The 22,162-nt window shown below is 42.4% G+C and overlaps 1 protein-coding gene across 1 annotated transcript; it reads right to left on the reverse strand.

Annotated features, from left to right (window-relative positions):
* Position 1: 1 nt before the first annotated feature.
* LOC101168231 (acetylcholine receptor subunit alpha-like) lies at positions 2–21,750 on the reverse strand. The gene is made up of 10 exons (XM_004076923.5): positions 21,538–21,750; positions 7,737–7,879; positions 7,137–7,181; positions 4,664–4,773; positions 4,397–4,592; positions 4,066–4,303; positions 1,813–2,036; positions 1,615–1,729; positions 1,405–1,529; positions 2–607 (listed from the first exon to the last, which is right to left on the reverse strand). The coding sequence occupies exons 1-10, from the start codon at positions 21,590–21,592 to the stop codon at positions 479–481; spliced, it is 1,380 nt and encodes a 459-aa protein (XP_004076971.2). The 5' UTR covers positions 21,593–21,750; the 3' UTR covers positions 2–478.
* Between the last annotated feature and the right edge of the window lie 412 nt (positions 21,751–22,162).

Here is a 22,162-nt window from a genome sequence, read left to right on the forward strand (position 1 = left end):
ACAACTTGTAACAACTTTTATTTTCCATCAACTCCACCTCAAGGTAAAAAGTTTCAGATAGAAAAAATCCACAAAAGTGCGTTTTCACTTGAACACATCCCAGCTGCAGAAACAGTCAGATTTATTTTTTTGCAATTTGGATGTTTTTTCCTACAAAATGAACTTTTTAGTAATTTAAATAATTGTCTCAAGTTAAGCTTAGTTCTCACTGAGTTTTCTGAAACAAAACAACTCTTGATTATCTGACAGAATACATCATTTACACAAATCAATAAAGGTTTTTTCTCCAATGTGTCGGGCAGAAAGAAGTCAAACTTCCAGTAGGAAAACTTGTCTGCACTTAAGGACGTCAACCTGTCCTTTTTCAAAATGTTATTCGACAACTTGTAAAAAATATGTTCCATGAGGAAAAGGTCTTTGCTAGAAAGGCTGCTTCCATGCAGAGCTGGTGATACTGAAGCGTCGTGTCGAGGATCTTCTACAACATGTTGAGTTCAATGAGTCGTCCAGCAAAGACGGCCACCGTCCCGATGATGCAAACGCCCATGAACACGCACAGCAGGATGTGGTCCAAAACCATGGCAACGAACTTCCACTCCTCTGCAGCCTGAAGTCAAATGTAGAAGTCAGATCTGTAAGCTGTTTTGGACATTAGAAGAAATCAGATGAATATTTGAACCGTAAAGACCCACTCCTACGAAAATTGTGTTTTTAATGTGTTTAACGTGTCCTTCCTGCATTTTTCTCACGAGGGAGCACATTGATAAAGAAAATTAAGCTTAAAATTGCTTTTCTGAGTACAGGAGCAGGTAAAAAAAAGGCAGTTTGAAAAAGATTGTGATTTTGAAAAAAACATTAAGAGAATTTATGAATTTATTGCCATTGGTGTTAGGTTGGGGGTTTTAGGAGATAATGCAAACAGCTCTTAGAGGTCTTAGCAATGGGAAGCAGGGGGGGGGGGGGGTTGCTCACTGCCAACAGTCCCGCCCACAACTTAACCCTTGTGATATCCTAGGCACTTTCACATTTGGAGTTGGGTCATCTAGACCCACTAGACAGTGCTCTGAACCTTTTTTCTTCAATGATTTGTGATCTTCACTGGTGTCCATGGATTACATGAAATCTTTCCACCTTTATCCACCTTTGTCATGGTAGGGAGAACACGTCAAAGTAAGGGGGGGTCATAGGATAGCACAAGGGCTAGTCAGGACTAAAACAGTGATAATCATAATGAAAAGACCACTGGAAACACTTTTACAATAGATCGGAGTGGGTCTTTAAATCAGCTTCAAGTCTGCAGACAAACGGTTTTTAACAATGCAGCAAACCTGGCTGCCATCATCGTAAACTGATAAGCAGACGTTTGTTTCTGAACAGTTTTCTGGACTGCAGCTGTGACCTCACATTGTTGGACTCCTCGTCTAACTTCATGGTTTCAGCGATGTGCTTCACGCCTTCTATTGCACTGCGAACATCAGGGTTTTTGATGATGGGGGACTGGTAGGTAATGCTGGTGGGGGGGAGGTTGCCTGTGGAGAAGAGCGCAGTCTGAGGACAAACCTGCTTCCCGGCGTATTTGGAATGCCTGCTTTGGATTGTCATGGCTGCTCTCACCTGAGATGTCAGAGATGTCCATGTCGGTGGGGAAGAATCTCCTTTGGCGAATCTCCTGGCCTGGACGCTTCATCGTTGAGAAGACCATCATGTTGGGAATGGTTTCGATAAAGACCTAAAGAGATTCCTTACCTTAACCTACATGTTCACCTCCAGTTCTTTGAGCACGAATTTGAGTTTCTAGAGTAAAAACCAAACCTTGCGGATCCACTGGGGCATGGTGTGCGTGCTGGGTGAGCGGTGATGGACGTTGATGACGATGACTGTGATGATGATGGAGGCGATGACAAACACCATGGTGAAAAGCATGTATTTTCCTATGAGCGGAACGGCACTGGAGGTGGAGGGGATCAGCTCCACAATGACCAGCAGGAAGACGGTCAGGGACAGCAGGACAGAGATGGAGAGAGTCATCTTCTCCCCTTCAGACCAGAGAAGACCGAAAACAAAACACGTCAGGCAAGAGATGCAGCTTTCAGGAAAATTTGGTGATGGAAAAAAAACCACGGAAATGTAATAAAACACATAACACAGGCATAGAATCAACATGTTTGAAACTTAAAATCTGCAACAACAACAACAAATGTGTGGGAAACACAGTATATTCGAAAATGAAAGAAAAATGTAAAAAATAAATAAATATAATGATAATAATACGTGAGTAAAATGTACCTCAAGAAAACTATAGAAAAAACAAAACAAAGATCAAAAGTATTTTGGATGACATAACAAAAAAATAGAAAATGCACAAAGTTGAAAAATCCACATTTAACCCCAGAGGACTAACGCCGGGTGATTTTCACCCGAGCAAAACTATTTACATGAATTTCAACAAGTCGCATGTCGTGGAGTCTGTGCCTTCATCAGGGAAGTCTCACATGTCCCAGGAATAGGTGGACCAAAGACCAAGTTTCTAGTATCATTTTAATATATTTTTAGGAATTCTTTGTTCTCAAATTCCTAATTTTTCAGTGATTTTTGAGCATGTTTTTACGGACTTCCTATGTTTTTCTTTATCACTTTTTTTACACATACCACAGTTAAAAATAAGAGAAAATCCCTCTAATTTATCATGTGTTGTCATTTTTTGATCGACTTTTTTTATGACGGGTACTTTTTGTTGGGTATACTGTATCGGGTAAAAATTAGCCAGCAAAAGAGATGGTGTAACTTTTAATAGCGAAAGTGTTCTAGGGTAAGAAAAGACGTCCCAAATGCACAGTTGTTTATGTGAATGGGCAAACAAAACTGCACACAACAGTCTCTTCACTTTTCAGCAAATATCCTCAAGAGTCACCACAATGAATCAGCTTTCACTGATCCACACAGGTGGTTTGGCAGACATTTTGGATATACCGGTAATCATATGATGCTCTTCCTGTATTTTACATGGGCTGGGGACCGGCACAGGGGGACCCAGACTTGGGCAAGTCTACTGCCTAACCATGTAGCCACAAGGAAGCCCAAGTACCCACACTGGATGAAGCTCATCGCGCTCCCTGGGAATCGAATGCTGGTTTCCCCATGCACCAATCCTACACGCAGCCAACTGAGCCATCCAGGTACTGATACTGCACACGGCTGTTTCTTTCATTACATTCAAAATAAACATTTAATCAGGATGGGACGTGGTATGGTGATATCTGTTCATGTTTGTTTGCTTTAAAAACAAACAAATGATGCTTTTGCAGGTATTTGACTGTTACACCATGACATCATCGTCTAGCCACTGTTTGTTCTGATCTGCTTTCATCTTTCTCTTTTTCACATCTTCTTTTTTTTATTTGATTTTTTTTTCTGAGCTCTATTTTCATGTCTTTCCTGTCAGCCATCCACACCTTGCCGACTGTCATATGAGGATGTAGACAAGCACAATGAATTCAAACTGGTTTTGAATAGTATATTTCAGATAACTGTTTAATAAAGTGTTGTTTCACATGAGCAGAATTTCTTTGGGTTTGAGGAACACGGCCTCAAAAATAAAACAACTGACGAATAAGTGTAAACAACTTACAATTATCTCATTTCAAACTGATCACTGGACTTTACTACTTTGTTGAATTTTACTTGCCAGATAAACAAACAGAGAGATGGATGGATGGATGCCCAGTTTAGTTTAGGTCTGTTTAGTTAGTTAAGTTTAGTATCCTCCTGTTGAATTCTGGGTATTCATGATCCTTTTGAGTTTATTTTTACCGTACAATTACTGGTACGAAGCCCATTGAGACGACTGTTGCTGTGATTTGGGCTATACAAATAAAATTGAATTGAATATAATTGAATGGATGGATGGATGGATGGATGGGTGGATGGATGGATGGACGGACCGACCAATCAACCAACTGACAAACAGACCAACAGACTGACCGACAGACAGACAGGCAGGCAGGCAGGGAGAGTTGCCTTTTGTCAAAACTTTCTGAGAAGAGGGGCCCAACAGTATCAATGTACCTGAATCTGTGGGCAGATAGAAGACCAGTGCAGTGAGAAAGGAGAACAGCAGGCAGGGAATGATGACGTTAACAATGAAGTAGAGTGGCAGCCGCAACATCAGGAAGTGGTAGGTAATATCCAAGTAAGGGGTGTCCTGACAACAGGTGTATTGAACCCAGTGTTTCCAGCACCGGGAGTCCTTTAACACCCATTCACCCGACTCCATGAAGTTACTCAGGTCTGGCTTATCACTCTCCTAACATGGAGAAAGATTGCCACACATTATGTCCAGCTTATCTCATTAACCTTATGGAAAAATCCCTGAGTAGAAATACAGGGTTACACTAACTGGGTTGATGACGACAAGCAGGCCGTCGTACGACCAGATCCCAAGTTTCATGCTGCAGTTCTGGAGGTCAAACGGGAAGTGGAGGACAATGATTTCACAGTAACTCTTGAAGATGGCTGGAGGGTTCCACGTAATCTTGCCAGAGTACTCCAATAGCACTTTAGTTTCATGGATGATAGCAAAGTCTCCGTCAGCACTACAGGTGAGAAATACATTTTAGAAAAGCTTCTCAAAATTTAGATGATAAGTCAATGTCACACAGTTTACTTGTTGTATAAAACCAAGTCGGGTTTCCAGATGTCGGTGGAGGGAACCCGGATTTTTTTTATGCCTCCGTAGTCATCCGGATTCCACTTCAGGTTCACATCTGTCCATTGCTGCCAGAAAATATCAAAATGTCTTAAAACTTCAGTTAAGTCTAAGGGTGTATTCATGCTGGACATATTTGGTTGACGTAACCCTTGTGCTATCCTAGGTGCTTTAACATTGGGATTTGGGTCATCTAGTCCAGTGGTCCCCAACCACCGGGCCGCGGACTGGCACCGGGTCGGGCCGCGGGACACTTGGTACCGGTCCGTGGGAAATTTTGGCACCGGGACGCACAGAAAGAAAAATAATTTCCATGTTATTATTTTTTTTCGAAAAAAACGTTTTATTTTGAAAAGTGACCGGAATCTCTGTTACATCTGTCACACTTAACGCACGTCAAAGTCGCGACACCAAACATCACGTGATACATGATAAACGAAAAACAAACATCTTTAGAAAGTTGCTTTGACAAGGGGAAACGGTCCAATGAAGGGACAGAAGAGGAACCTGGAGCCGCTAAAAAAGGGAAATCTGCCTTTAATAGGCAGCGCTAAACGTGCCTTGCGTTGCACCTCAACCCCCCCCCCCCCCCACCGGTCCGCGGTTAATGTGTCCAACAAAAAGGTTGGGGACCACTGATCTAGACCCACTAGACAGCGCTCTGAACTTTTTTTCTTCAATGATTTGTGATCTTCACTGGTGTCCATGGATTACATGAAATCTTTCCACCTTTATCCACCTTTGTCATGGTAGGGAGAACACGTCAATGTAAGGGTGGGGTCATCTAAGATAGTACAAGGGTTAAAGTGAACCAGAGTTTGTTTTTCTTGATAATTCGTAACACATGTTTTAGTTTTAGGATGTGTTCAGACTGGAAAAATCCTTTGTTCTGGATTGAGTCTGCTTAATTTGGTCCGGAGAGAGTCCTTAACCATGCATTTGGTCTGTAGTCAGACTGGGATTGAGCAGTCCATTCTGTTAGGGACCAAAGCTTGTAAACAAAACCATGTGAATAAATGTCCCTCAGTCATTGGTCAGGAACCACAAGCGCAGTTCAAAACAATAAGAAAAAGACAAACGTGCTGTGATTTAAAATCCTTATCAGGACAGTTGACTAATTCAAACTTTATTTGTCGATAGTTTTAAACGTTGAGAACAACACTATTTACTTGTTACTTTGGTACGCTGGAGTGGTGCGGTTACTGTCAAGGAGACGTGCCGTGTGTGCTTTAACTCAGAGGATGCTAACAGCTGCAGAGATGGGGACGCGTCTGGTATAAAGGCACGCTGATAAGTGTTTATGACATATAGATCATCGGGAAAACAGTGAGAAGCAAATGTGTGTCACGTTAAAAATTGTTTTCATAAGGCTGCATTCAATGAATTGCTGTGTCTCATCGTTGTGGTGTTATTTTGAGAGAATTCTGTTAAGGAACTACAAGGTAGCTTTTAGGATGACGTCACTGCAGCACATTTGCCTCATGAGACAGAAAAACATGTAAGAAGCGTTTTCAGCTGTGTTACAATAAAAGCTCTGACAAATACAAAGTTGGACACTTTTTCTGTTTGACAACACGACAATCGTTGCTTTATATTTGTCTGAGGCTCATCGGTTCCTTCATTCCTACTCTGTTTATGTCGCCTACTGTGGCCGTTTCGGTCCAGTTGTTCCGCTCCGAGGATGCATTGTATTCAGACTGAGGAGTCACAGAGTGGTTTCTGGTCCTGGACCAGAGTCCACTTAAGTGTACTCAGACTGAAACTTTGGTCCGGATTATCAGGGAAAACTAACTCTGGTTCACTTTAAGCTAACCAAATGTTTCCAGTCTGAATACACCCAAGTGGACCCTGGTATGGGACCAGAAACCGCTCTCGGACCCATCTTTGGAGGTGGTCTCGGTTTGTTTTTTATCGGACGAAGCTTCGTGGCGCTCTGAGATTCCTCAGTTTGAATAGGCTCCGTTCCCGGAGCAGAGCAACTGAACCAAAAACGGCCAACATAGTCGACGTAAACAGAGTAGGAATAAAGCAACTGATAAACCTCAGACAAATGTAAAGCAACTATTGTTGTGCTATCAAACAGAAAAAAGGTCCAACTGTTTACTTGTTAGAACGTTTATTTTAGCACAGCTGAAGACGACAGGCACTGCTGTGACGTCACTTTAAAAGCTACCTTGTGGTTGCTTAACAGAATTCTCTTTAAAACAATGCTTTAACACCACAAGAGGAGACACATCAACTCATTGAAACGTGGTGCGAATTCACACTCACTGTTTTTTCCAACAATCTATATGTCATAAACACCTGTCAGCGTACCTTCTGAGAAGTTGAACTACTATTGGACTAGTACTGTACATAAAAAAGAATTCATCCGAATTCAATAGCAATTTAATCAAAATTAAAATGTCTTATATCAGTTTTCTGTTCTTACCTGTTTTACACGGACATTACTTGTCACAATTTGATTAACTTCATCCTGGAAAAAACACAGGAAAAAGATAAAGACAATAATTTTTTTTATTGGTCTGTTCTAAAAAAAGGTAGATTTCTATAATATCAAAACACAGCAGGCCATTTAAATATGATACATGCAAACATGAAATGGTTGAATGCACACTAGCAGTTGTAGGTCTCAAATATTGTCACTTGATACTTGATTATAATCTGGTTTGGTAGACTAGACCTTTTTCTGAGGCAAATGTTCTGGTCATATTCTTTTCATCTTTTATTTTCATCACATATTTTATCCTCTGCTGCTTTCACTGCATTACTTATAGTGTAACAAAACAGGAGTATTTTCATTTATATTATTCTAAATGTTTTCTGTGCTGGCTTAACATTTTTAATCAGAATATGAAAAGTAAAAGTTGGAAAATATTTATCACGTTCTTAAACTAATTTAACCAGCTATATTTTAAGTATTTGCTGAAGCTGGGAATTGTTCATCAAATCTTCTTAGTGTCGCATCAATTACTGGTGTACAACACTGAATGAATGTCACTCATGTGGGGTCTGGGTATTGTTGTCTTACCACGCTGATCAGCTGGATCAGCTGCAGGCCCACTGTGACCTCGACAGCTTGACTGAAGTGGGTAACGGGACGAACGACCTTGTTGTAACCAGTGAAAAGAGTTTTCACCAGCCGAGTCTCATACTCTGAGCCCAAGACTGACCCTGCAGCACACAGTCAAAAACACAAGTAATACCATCAGATATTACCAGACTTTACCTACTGTATAAAAATTTGGGCTAATTATTATTAGAGTTCACTACATTCTTTCTTTTCACTTCAAAAAAAGCAAGCCGTCAGAATCATACAGAAAGCCTCTTATCTTGATCATACAAACACTTTATTTTATGAAACTGTGTGACCTTTTTGATTTTTACACTGTGCAACTTCTATACACAGCCAGTAGGAAAACACGACCATGCAGTCTTCAAAATAGAAAGAAAAGTTTCTATGTGTCTGTGTGATTCACTAAGCTCTGGAACAGGTTAAGTAATGAGTTCAAACAATGTTTAAATATCCATAACTTCAAGAAACATTTGTTTCACAGTATGGAGATGAGAGGCCTCGATGATAAAAAAAAAAGCCTTCTGATCATAATCAATAAGCAATTAATTTTTTGTTACATGATGTGTGATAAGTATTTCTGGAAAAGTGAAATAGATACGTGATATGTTGCTATTACATGATAAAAATATAATTATTTCTGCAAGACAGTAATATTACCATTTTATGAAAATCAAGAAGAACTTTATCTGTTTTATTTGAGCAGCAATCGGAAAAAAGTATTAATACCTTCAATATATATTTATACATAGTAAAACCTAATGGGTGGAAGTATATAAATTTGTTTCTTCTCTCTTTTAAGCAATTAAAGGATATAATGTGCTGTGTATGACCTGTATGTATAAATGCATAAATGTCTACTTGTGATCAGGATCAATTATAATGTCAAGAAGATTACATCATTTACTTTTATTTATTTTCTAATTAATTTATGAATTAAAATCTTAAATACCGTTAGATTTGATATACAATGTCTACATATTTTATTGTCTTTTCCCCTTAATTTTTGTAATTGCTTGAAATATATAAAGTTAATCAAATTCAGTGTGTTTTTTTATTTTATTTAAGACTTTTTTAAAATTTAAATTTTAAATTTAACCCACAAAGAGTATGAGGCAGACACAGATGACACAATCCTTGTTTCCAGCTACAAGAAAACTATGAACTTTGACTGAAGTAAAATCTGTTGCACGAGAAATATTTCACACCTCAACTAGAGTCATTGCCTGAGTGATCAGAGTTTTTAATTTGATTCGAGCAGCAAACATTTTCCTAACCCCAAACCAGAACTGGAATCTTCTTCAGGAGTGATCCACATTCCACATCAGTGAAAAGCCTCCAGACTTGATCAACCGCAAGCTTCCAAGCACGCCGTGCAAATCTGTTTCCAACTCGTCACATGTCAAACTAATCCTGGAGCTAAACAGCTGTTTGGGAAAGCCAAAACACTTAACGCCTGTTTAACACCTCCTCTAAAAAAGTTCTCTCATTTAACAGATGAAGTTGTTTTCATTAATCATTTTGTGGAGCTGGACATCCAGCTGCATCCTTGAGTTTTTCACTTGTAAAATAAATACTCATTAGTGGTAATGTAAAATGTTGCTGTCATTTGGGATTCTGTTTCTGAAAGTTCAGGAGGTTATGGGCCTGAGCGTTAAATGCACCACGACTCCTGCTGCTTCATCACCGCAGTGATCAAAAATCCCACACTGTCACAGCTCTAGTTTATATGAGAAAAAAATGCGACTTCTCCAGTACCGATAGCAGAATCGTTGAGGTCAGATCCTTAAAGATACTGCGGTCTTGAAGAATGTTGCCCCGGGAATAGATCAATACATGGGCTCGGTACCCATCCCTACTCCTGTGTTTACTTGTCTGGAGAGTACTTAATCTGTTCCTTCTGCTCGTGCATCAGTGAGCAGGATCCATTGGACTTGGAGAAGGGCTCGTCGAGTTGTGCTCAAGACTGTGGAGAGTTATAAGTGCCATGCCAACAAAAGCCGCAGACCTGCTCCCACTTATGGGCCTGGTCATAAAGTATGGCTATCCACCTCCAACATCCCCCTCAGTGTGGATAATAACAAACTAGCACCACGAATTGTTGGGTCTTTCCCTGTCACAAGACTTGTCAATCCTTTTACTGTGTGACATTGGTTGCCCAGGCCCCTGTGTGTTCACCCACCTTTCTGTGTGTCCAAACTCAAGCCTGCCTTGGACTCTGACCTGGTTCCGCCTACTACACCCATTCTACCTGCCCGGTTTATTGATGGTTGCCCTGCCTACACAGTTAAAGCCCTTCTCCAGTCTCGGTCTCGATACAGGGGATGGGGGAAGCACTGTCATTTTGTCCTGCCCCTTCTCTGTCACCCTCCTTTTTCCCTCTACACTGATTTCACTCACGTGTGCTGGGTGATTAACCAGTCGCTCCAGCAGTGTCCCATAATATTTAAGAGACTCAGGTTCACTCCTTCACTACCACTATGTTGACTCTGTTCACTTTCTCGCACTTCCTAATTTATCAAGCCTTTCATGTTTATGACCCTATTTCTGGTTCAGGTTAAGAGTTTTGCCTGCCCCTTTTGGAAGTTCTTGCTGTTTTCCTCCTCTGCTCCGAACTAGGAAATTGCGGCGTGTTTGGGTTCTTTGTCTTGCTATTCTGCTGAGAAGTGCCGTCCATCACCTGTCAGGAGTATTCCAGCCCCACCTCAGAGGAATCCTCTGCTGACTCTGTGACGTCTGCCATCCTGTGCTGCATCGTGCCGGATTATTCTCCAGCCTCTGTGCCAGGGAGCTCCCTGCGTAAGCTATCATCTTGCACCTTGGATCTAAAATCAAGATTAATATTGAGTCTTTGCTTGTCTGACTTGCGCATCTGGTGGCAAATTAGCCTCCTCCCAAACTCACAAACACTGACCCCATCCTGCATGTGCCCTACTTGGTTTGTCCTTGGTAAACTACTAACAACCTAAATGAAAACTGGACTGAGTGATCTGCTGGCTTTAAGAAGCCAAAATTCCATAGAAATCTATAGAGAAATAAACAGCTGTTTCTCAGTCATTCTATTTGTCAGAATAACCATTCTTGATCTGATATGTTTTTTAACATGTTCTTTCTAATCCTCTTTTTTTTACTTTATTGCAAGTTTTTCAGCCTGTAAATAGACCAATCAGATTGGTCTCACGTCAAATATTCAAAACGTTTGATTTGCAGATTTTGTGTAGTCCTCTTTCACGTATAGGGGAGTGGAATTCCAACATGCTCACCCTTGACTGGTGATTGGTTGCCAAAGAAATGTTGTCTCAGTCCAACTCGGACCAATCACTGCTTACTGATGTCATCTGGCTCCATCATGGTGGCGTTCACACCACAAACAATTGTGGCTGAATTGACCTTATTTGATTGGAGTCTTGCAAGTCGTTTTCTGAGGGTGACATCACACTCGCTCTGTCCAGTTTCTCATATACATATAATGGTCTGAACTGAATCAGATTCACCTCTGAGAAGACCAGTTCAGTGTGCCACCCTAAGATTTTCACTAAACTTATACGACCAATATTTCAGTAAGAGCCAGTCAAAATTGACTTAACTGTTCCTGGACATTTTGTCCAAAATCAAGTGCAAAAACCTCTTTTGGGCATTTGATTTTTTTTTCTGAACAATTTATATCCTACAGGTGTTCAATCTCTACGAAAGCTGCACCGTTTTAAAGGAAAACATGCTTTATATTGCATATTTTCATTTCATTTACAGGAAAGAAATATTCTTCCAAACAAAAGTCTGTTTTTATTAGTACCTATGTTGATATTACATAATTTCTTTCTAGTCTTTATGTCATCTGATAATCGATGACTTCCGTGTGGTGAAACACAAACTGAAAAAATTAAGTCTTAACATTTTTTTGCCAAAAAAGGAAAGTAAATGTAGATGTGACAATTTTAAAGAAACTCAAATTTAGGTACTGTAATGTGTTTAACTTTGCTTCCCCACTGCATAGTCATCACTCTTCTATCACATTATCCAGTCATGAACTGGATAATGTTGCATGATGTGAAGCAAGCTGTTACTTCCTTTGCATGTTATTCTGGGAACATACTGGCGAGCTTCCTGGTCTGATCTGAGGATCTGGTTTCATTTGGATGCACACAAACACGTGGCAGCTGTCTGATTGGGTATTTTTCTGGGATCTCATAGAATGTGATTCTGTTGTGTGCAGTGCTGACGTGTATTACTCTGGCTGCCTTCTTTGCAGTCTACTTGTCTGTTGTCCTGCTAGAATGCTTTGATCTCTACATGTACAAAAATAGGGTGAGGGCAGCAGACACACTTGGTGTTGTCAGTCATTAAGCACTTTTAACCCTTGTGCTATCTTAGATGACCCCCCCTTCCATTGAGGTGTTCTCCCTACCATGACAAAGGTGGATAAAGGTGGAAAGATTTCATGTAATCCATGGACACCAGTGAAGATCACAAATCATTAAAGAAAAAGGTTCAGAGTACTGTCTAGTGGGTCTAGATGACCCAACTCCAAATGTTAAAGTGCTAAGGATAGCACAAGGGTTACGCCAGATTTGAGCCGCCCTGGCAAAATCTTTTAAACTACGTTAAAACACTCAAAATGTCCACAAGTATGGAATACTTGTATGCTCTAGGGCTTACATTTCAGCACTAGAGCATATATATTTACTCTGATCACACTGAAAGATCTACATTTGCAAAATGGAAAAGATTTTCTGAAACCTCCTATTAGGAAGATTCAGGCTACAATAACTTGAAACCTTAAGGACTGATCAAAACAATATTTGATTTAATAAATGAAAGCCCTTTGTTTATCATTGTATGAGAACTCGACTCAGTGAGTGTGACGTCACCTAGAGAAAATGGCTTTCTTCCAACCACATAAATTAAATGAAGTCGCCATTTTTTCGCAATATGGACTCTGCGATGTTGGAACCTTACAACGTCAGTAGACAGCGATTGCTCTGAGTCAATGTCTCTATGGCAACCACTCTGGCATATGAGGAGGGAGCTTGTCAGATGGTCACACCCCTTCCAATTGAAAGCAGGCTTGGGAGAATCTGTCAATCAAAAGTTTTGAACGTTCAACGTGATACCACATACCTTTATTTATGCATCTGATTGTTCCGTTTATAACTTAAACTTGCAATAAAGAAAATCAAGAAAATAAATATGGAAAAAAATTGGATTAGCATTAACACATTAAAAAAGTTACCAGATCAAGAATGGTTCTTTTGACCAATAGAATGACGGAGTAATAGCTGTTTATTTCTGTATAGACGTCTATGGGATTTTGGCTTCATATGGGGCCAGCAGATACTTCCTGTTTGGACTGCCAGGGGGAAGGAGTCACTCATTCCAGTTTTCATATATATTCAATGGTTAATGGTTTGAATTAAGATTCAAAATTCTAAACATTGAATTTCATGTGCTGTGTTTAATGAGCTGATTTTACAAATAAATAAAACAGTCTGACCTTTAGTCTTTCATCACATCTGAATCAATACTCTCATAAAAAAACATTTGAGCAGCTGACAAAGTGTCCATCTGCACACCGATAAGGCAAAAGATAAACGGGTGTTAACAAAAAGTTTGGAACAGACTTTGACGATCCACAGCCCACTTGTGTCATTGACACATTTCTTTATTTTTAAGCAGAAAAGCAGCTTCATTGGTTAAAGCGGTCTCTGTCTTTCTGTCATTTAAACGTCTTCTGTGTGAATGCAGGAAGGAACCATTTATGAAACAGAAGATTGATACAAATAACGGTAAAAGCGCACTGAGGCAGGAGCTACCTGGAAGAGCAAAGAAAAGGTTTTTGGATGCAGGGTGGTTGGTATGAATGAAAAGGATGAAGGATGGAGGAAGATCAGTGACAGTGATAGAAAGCAGATCAAATTTCCACTACTTTAACTTTTCTATTTTTTCCACTTTTAAAAAAATGTCCCTTAATATTTTTTTATAAAGTGTATTGTGTCACGGTTCCTGTCAGACTCCTCCCCCTCCAGCTCTGCCTGCTCAGCTTCCTGATTGCCACCAGCTGACTTCACTCACCTCATCTGCCATGCTGCCTAAAGGAGACCTCACTCATCAGTTCAACGCCAGTTCGTTACCCCTTATGGTGACTAACCCTGGTCCAAGTTATGCTCAGTAACTTTATCCCATGCTTCGTTCTTGCTCTAATCTAATAAACCTAGATTTAGCACCAGTTCATAGCTTACAAATGCTATAGTATGAAGCACCTCACTTTTATCATTTCAGAGGACTTGCAAACTAAAGTCTCTGGACTTGGGCCCTTATTGAATTAAACAGGGGTGCTGCCATATTGGATAACTAGTGCTGCCATCTAAGGGATAAAGCTAAACCCATGCAAGAGAGGCCCAAGTCCAGGAATTTTGCACTTAATGCATTTTAAATGTCAAGCATAGTCAATACATTACAACGGAATTGGGACTTTTTTTGCACATAATCAGATAGCTTTTCCCTTGAAGACCATAGAACATATATTGTAATATCTCTATTTTGAAAAACTGTGGACTTGGGCCCCTTTTGAACTAACCGATTCATATATAAAATAAATTGAGCTCCAAATTATATTTCTGAGTACTTTTTCATTAAAATTGTTATGAATCTAGAACAGACGAAAATATTTTGTTTGAAAAAGATTGTCTACGATAGAAAATGCGCTGGGCTGGCCACACGCTCCCTACTCTGCTTAAACAGCAATGGAGAGGGAAAGGAGGGGTGAGTAGTTCCACAACAACACCACAACTCATAGGTGAATTTCTGATGGACCCTTGCAGCTCTGCAGGAACTATGTCCTAGAAAACAACACAGATTTTTTCATTTTGGCTAAAAACGACATAATAATATTAAAAAGACCACTGGAAATCATCTGAAAATATATCAAAAGATGATCTGAGTGGGACTTTAAACTATTATTTCCTCATTTTCAAGCAATTGAAGCCATATTATTTCTAGATCATCATTTCAATCAGTGCATTCATTAAGCCAGCGATTAATACTGGCTAATTAAATAATGAGGAAATAATGTGGCTCAATTCAGATCTGAACAGAAAAGCAGACTGAATAATGAAGCGGTTGAACCATTGGGCAACTAAATTTGAAACAGATTCTCTCCAAACGAAAAAAATGAACTTTAGAATCCATCAGCTGTTTTATGGAACAGATTGAGCTGTTCTTCCTTATCTACAGCTCATTATTGCTGCCATATTATATAAAGCCAAACTGCAGATTGTCCCTGAATTTAAAGGTCATCGTTTAGTTTTCCTTAAAGAGACCTGATGTGCATCAACATATATGTGTTCTCAGACAAAACAGTCATGTCCATAACTGCAGTAGGTGAATAGAAACGGCCCCTGAAGAGAACAGTTAAACAAAGCCAAGAATATATAACGTTTAAATACAAGATTTGTAGAAAAGTCTTAAAAAGCAGACTAAATGTTTGTGCAGGTTTTATCTTTAAATGCTTTAATAATTATATTACAAAAATAAATATTGTAATGGCCGCAAAGAAGCTCCTTAGGCGGGTGGTGGTCAACAGCTCTTTATTAACCTTGAACGTCAGAACGGTTACAGCATGAACAAAATGGCGCAGCCAGCTCTTACATTCTGCTGGGGGAGAACGCTCACCCAACACACACACAGGTAAACCCCGCCCCCTCTATCCCACCAGACACCAGCCCACTGCTGATTGACATATGCTGTGGTCCAGCAATTGGCAGAAAGAGGGGGGCGCCGGCCGCCTACAGCTCTGTCCTCACTCTGTGTCGTTACACTACACCCCCCCCCCCCCCCCCACGCCAAGTCCCTCGCCCAAGAGGGACACATATTACCTGACCCACAACATTACACACCAGGAAAACGTACTGGAAAACATCTTCAGACAGAACCATAATCATCATTAACTTTATTTTAATGTTTTATTGTTTTTATCAATATGTTTACTTGTTTATTCTCATTTTTATTCAATTTTATTTCCGGTGCTTCCTCAGTTGGATCCTCTCCCTCTGGGTCGGCTGCTGTTCAGCCACTGCAGCTCTGGATGGGGACCTGCATCACCGCTTAGCTGTGGTGGAGCGGTCCCCGCCTGTGATGCTGCATTTGGCTGTCTATGCGGCTGTTCACGGAGGGGGAGGTTCCAATTATTAGCGTTTCCAGCATCCTGTTTTTGTGCTCAGCCTATTTCTCATTGTCCTTGCCATCACTTAAGGGGTGGGAGGTGTGAAAGGAGTGGGGGGCTAGGTACGGGGAGGGGGGCCCTATTTATTTATTTATTTATTTATTTTTATTTTATTTTTAATTCGTCAATACTTGTTTTTATATTTTGTTGTGTTTTAATGTAAAGCACTTTGTGTTATATTTTTATATGAAAAGTGCTTTATAAATAAATTTTGATTGATTGATTGATCATCAATTAACTTCACTTTTTTTTTGAGGAAGGTTTGTGTAGACCACCAAACCTTCCGGTGGGACCAGGGCGCATTCTTGCCCTCTAAAACAGACTGTCCCACCATTAACAACTTTCCCTGCTAAAAGGGAGCAACAAAGTCTCTGAATCAGCTTGGAACTTTCCTCTGTCGCTGTGGCCTACGCCGCGGAGGCAATGGGGTTAAGAGGGTTGGTGTTGTTGTCGCTGGAGATGGATCTGGAGAAGGAGGAGGGGCAGAGAGGGGATGTGGTGTAGAAACCGGCGAGGATGGGATAGCTGGCGCCGCAGAGGTACCCCGATAGGGAGCAGTCTGTCTCTGTGGAGAATCACCTTTCTCCCCCTGTGTGGAAACCGCACCCTGTAAACGACTTCTCTTAGCCTCTCTGGGACCCTGCAAGACCCAATCCACTGGTTGTCAAGCTGTGGACATCGTCCCTTCTTGCGTTGGGGGCTGTAAACCCACACTGGCTCTCCAGCTGTCTCCCTTTAGTTTTCACATCATAATGACGCTTTTGTCTCTGTCCGGCACTTCGCTGCTGTTCCCGAGCAAAAGTATGTGCAGAGTCCAGACGCTCCTGTAGTTTCCGGGCATACTCAGGCCCCAGACTCGTGTCTTCAGAATCGGGTGGCCGTCATGGCCACTGGCCATCATGGCCAGTGTACGGAGCTCTCTTCCCAACATGAGAAGAGCAGGTGTACAGGATGTGGATTCCTGCACAGCTGATGGACATGCTATTAGCACCATCTTCTTACAAAACCGACAATCATCTGCTGCACATGGGCGGCGAGAGAGAGCATCTGCATTAGCGTGGCGTGCCCCAGCCCTATGCTCCACCTTAAAGTCTAAAGCTTGGAGCTCTTCAATCCACCTGGCTACCTGCCGTTCGGGCTCTTTGAATGTCATGACCCACTGCAGGGCAGAGTGATCAGTCCTCAATTCGAATTTCAATTTACACGGGTTTGAAATGTCTGATTGACAGCACCACTACTAGCAGTTCTCTGCGGGTGACACAATACCGCTTTTCGTACTTGTTAAACGCCTGGCTGAAATAAGCGACCACCCACTCACCTTCTGGCCCCACCTGGGACACCGCTCACCCCAATACTGCTAGCATCTGTGTCTAAGATGAAGGGTAAAGAGGGATCAGCCAGAGCCAACACCGGAGCATTACTCAGGGCACGCTGTAGACAACTGAAAACTTCCTGGCATGCCTCAGTCCATACATAGTCTCTGTCCTTTTGCATGAGCTGAAACAAAGGCATGCAAAACCCTGTACGAACCTACGGTAGTATGACGCCAAGCCTAAAAAACTCTTGAGTTGTTTCTGAGTAGTTGGAGTGGGCCAGTCAATAACAGCCTGCACCTTTTCCTTCATGGTGCCAATCCCTGCTCCTCCCACCTTATGTCCCAGAAAGAACAACTCTCGCTACATGATGTGGCATTTGTCTTGATGTAACTTCAGGCCAGCCGTCCTGATTCTTGACAGCACCAGCCGCAAGGAACCCAAGGCTGCCCCAAGGAGCTGCCATGCACAAGTATGTCCTCCAGATAGACTAGACATTGTTGGTGGGGTACACCGGCCAGAACCTTGTCCATCAGTCTGGCAAAAGTGGCCGGAGCATTACAGAGTCCAAAACAAAGGACCTTGAACTGCCACAAGCCTCGCCCAGTTCAGAACGCTGTTTGAGGTCTAGCCTCGGGGGCAAGAGGCACCGGGTAATACCCACTGCAGAGGTCTAAGGAAGAAAACCAGGAGGACCCTGAAACCAGATCTAGCAACTCATTAATGCGCGGACGCAGGTACGATTTCTTCTTTGTCACAGAGTTCAGTGGCCTGCAGTCAGAGCAGCATTTTTTTCACAGCCTCATCACATGCCTGTTGGCGAGCCAGTGGGAGTGGACGTGGGCGGCACTTAATAGGCTGTGCATCACCCGTGTCAATCTCATGTTGCACAAGCTCAGTCCTCCCCACGTCTTCATTATTCATGGCAAAACAGTCCTGAAACTCCACCAGCAGCTCCCACAACCGGTCCCGTTGTTGTGGTTCAAGACCTCTCAAGGCTCTCATGTATTTTTACCATATCTCTTATCATATCCACCACTCCATCTCTCTCCCTTTGAGCTCCAGCTGGAGAGGTTGATGTGCAGAGATGTCTGCTTGGAGCTTAGTTGTTGGCAACTGCTTAGTTGTTAGCCGGTCCGGGTGCCCCTCTTAACTACACCTGGGACACAAGGTGACAACCGGCCCCATGAAGAAGCTCACAGCTCACAGTGCCCAGAATACACGGGTCCTGCACTGCCCCTGTCCAAGCGGTGTGGCGAAGTGTTCTCCCCCCAACAGTCAAAGAGAGTACACCTTTTCCATTCATTGGAGCCAGCACACCTGTGACAGTGCGTAGACGTACCAAAGTGGGCTCCAGCACTGTCCCCTCTGGAACCACGTCAGGTCTCACTACAGTCACTGTTGACCCTGTATCAACTACCTCTGAACAGGGTACCCCTTCAACTGTAACAGGAACATAGCAAGAGTCTCCAGTGCCAGCACGTCCCACCGCGACGATTGGCTCCCAGTGTCACCTGCTTCTGGGGAAGGCTGCGCCATGCCTCCTCGGCTGTGTTGTTGGGCGCCTCCTGGTGGTAGCGAGAGAATTAGCTGGGGTGGCACAGGCGAAGCTGAAGTCTGGGTCTGCATATCCCCAGTTATGCAGACCCCGAGTCGTTTTCTTGCCGTCTGTTTGAGTTGGGACACTGTCTGACCGAATGTCCAGGCTGGCCACATCCCCAGCAGGCTTTGGGACCTGGGTGAGGTTGTCTGTCTGTAATGATATGGCTCTCAACAGTTCAGTCATTTCACTCACCCAGGCCAGATTCTCCACTGCATGACTCTCTACTGCAGCTCCCCTGACAGGACAGTCTCAATAAGAACAGGGCCCACCAGTCACCGACACACCCCACACATTCTCCCTCTCCACTGCCATCTCCAGGGCTGCCTGCAGGGTCTGAGGGTGCAGCAGCTGTACCTGAATGCAAAGCTCTAAGGGTGTAAGAGCTCTAATGAACTGCTCCCGCGCCAACTCGCTCTGTACGCCAGGGGACATGTGTGCATAGGCCCACCGGGTCCGATTTTCCACATTGTTGGCCAACAACCGTAGTGGCTCACCAGACTTCCTGACCCGGTTACTTAGTTCATTGCACAGGAGTTCAGGTTGCTAGCATTGTCCAAATTGTCTCTGTAGAACACCCATTAGTGCTCCATAATCACGTCTGTCAGCAGGATTCAGCAGCAAAAGACAGGTCAATGCCTCATCGGTGAGGGAAAGTGCCAGGTTTAGAGCCTTCTTTTCGACAGTCCATCCTTCAGCTTCCGCCAACAAATTGCGCCAGAAACGCTTCCCAATCCGACCTACCGGTGTACTTGGGGATCTTGGTGGTCGAGACAACCACTGGCGTTCCAGAGCCGATGTTCCTGCTCAAGGCTACATCATGGCCGTCGATTCCGGGGCAGGTAGAAGTGGTGCGCGCCGATGGAGTCAGTCCCACTGCGTCAGCCATTCTTATTGCGGCCTCTCTCACACGGTCTCTCGTTTCACATGTAGCTTTAGTGAACTCCCTGACTGCGTCATCCAACCAGCTACATGCGCCGTCTTACCCCGCTTCTCCGCTCACCTCGTCTTTTACTTTAGTCTTCCGCCGCACCGCCATGCTTCCAAGCTAGCTCCAGCTAGCACGGCTAATCCGAGAGCCGCGGTGAACCAGTCTGACACTCCGAAATCACTTCTGACACCAGTGTAATGGCCGCAAAGAAGCTCCTTAGGCGGGCGGTGCTCAGCATCTCTTTATTAACCTTGTACGTCAGAACGGTTACAGCATGAACAAAATGACGCAGCTAGCTCTTACATTCTGCTGGGGGAGAATGCTCACCCAACGCACACACAGGTAGACCCTGCCCCCTCTATCCCACCAGACACCAGCCCACTGCTAGCATGGTCCAGCAACTGGCAGAAAGAGGGGGGCGCCGGCCCCCGCAGCTCCATCCCAACTCTGGGTTGTAACAATATTTTCCCATTTGAATTAAAATATCCCAAGAAAAGACATTTGTCCAAACTCTAAAAGTTCTTGTATCAAAGAAAAATGTACTTAAAGTGTTTTTTGTTTACAAAGACACACTAAAGGCTGTAAAAATAATCAGACTAAGAAAAAAGCTATAAACAATATTAAATGTCACTAATGGATTGATAAAGTCAAGTTTTACCATAAATTTTTTTTTCTGAATCTCAAAAGCAGAAATGTATTTCTAAGCAGACTCATCCCTAACTGACAGACTTCCTGTTTTCATGTCCTGCTAACCTAATTTGTAATGTGTGGTGCAAGAATTATTTCCAATTTTCTGGGGAGGAGGTGATAAAAAGTGAATGCAGTTGATCCAATTTTGCATCAGAGTGATTAACCCTCCATAAATTGTGTAAAAGGTTAGATGGCTCTAGCCTTTTTACCCCAATGAGATACATTTTACCAAAAAACAAACAAAAAACAAGCCAAAGATTTGGAACGGAAAAGAAAATCAAGTGTTGAATTGAATTATTTACATGTATTTGGATGTATGGCTAAGTATATTTTCCAATCAATTCATCACTAATTCTCTTGAGTTTGATATATATTTGTATAGACTTATTCTGTTGTTTGTGTTTTTTAGTTTTATTTAGTTTTGATTGTTTGAAATAAACCGCAGTGTCGGACTGTGTTGTTTTGTATTACTAACAAGTTTGGGAGTTGCCAAGGTCACAGTAGTATTTCTTTTAGCCTATCAGTCTGTTTTTTTACGTGTTGGGAGATACAGATATTGTGAATACGCTAACGTGACAAATGTGTCGTGTGTTATAAACAAGTTCCAATGTTGTGAATGCAGTTCAAGTCAGACTGACTGACAGAATTATCTGTGACTCTTTTGTCTCACTTACAGGTACTTATAGTTCGGTGTTTCTGTGTTTATGTATGGCATAAGTTTAAGAATAGACCATTCATTGACGGTGCGCCTTAAAATCTGGTGCTTCCTACAGTGCAGAAAATACAGTTGCAAGTTGAACAGTAAGTAACAGTGTACTGATGCTCAGTTTCTGTTACCAGGTCATGTATCCGGAAGCTGGCTCCTCTTTCTGAACATGCCACTAACATGACTCTCTAGAAAAATCTTAACTTGAAAGTTTCAATTACCAGGAAAATGAGCTTTCAAGGAAAAAAAACATGAAGAGGTTGAGTGAGCGCGACCCTCACACAAACAAAGGAGCACTTACCAGTGAACAGACAGAAGATCCATGCCAGCAGGACCTGCACTATGGGAAGCTTCATCTCTTCCGCTCGGAAATCCACAGCATCTGTTTAAAACTTCTCCAGGGGTCAGAGCGTACTTGTTTAGCTGAGTTTACCCAGAAATACACTTTGATTTGAAGCTGGAGTGGCCACTTCAGAGTGGAGGCTGGTGGTGGGACAGAGGCTCAACAAGCATAAGAGCTCTGGTTTCTCATGACAAATGAGTCACTTCCTCCCCCACCCAACAGCATCCCTACCTCCCAACTCACTTCAAGCCAAAAAGACAGCTGGTAAGAGTGTGTGTGTGTGTGTTGAAGATACCCAGTTTGACACAGTCAAGTTGCTTGTATTGATGGAAAGCATTTTTTTTTTTTTTAAGAGAGAGGCTCCAGCGAGGCTTTTGTCGTCTATCAGTGAAGCAAAATGACGCACAAAGGGAAAAGGAGAAGACCGGGGACAGCTGAGAGCTGGAATTGATGAAATGAGAGGCATGCCCACACATGCTGCTGACACCAAAACACACACAAACTGGCATGCTCAGCATGACTGGAACCCCACCAAGCTCATTCAGACCGAACAATTGACCATCCACCAACCTCTGGGAAAGGA

This window comes from Oryzias latipes, chromosome 15 (genome assembly GCF_053564925.1).
Source record: "Oryzias latipes strain Hd-rR chromosome 15, Olatipes_Hd-rR_3.1".
In the NCBI taxonomy this organism is placed as follows: Eukaryota; Metazoa; Chordata; class Actinopteri; order Beloniformes; family Adrianichthyidae; genus Oryzias; species Oryzias latipes.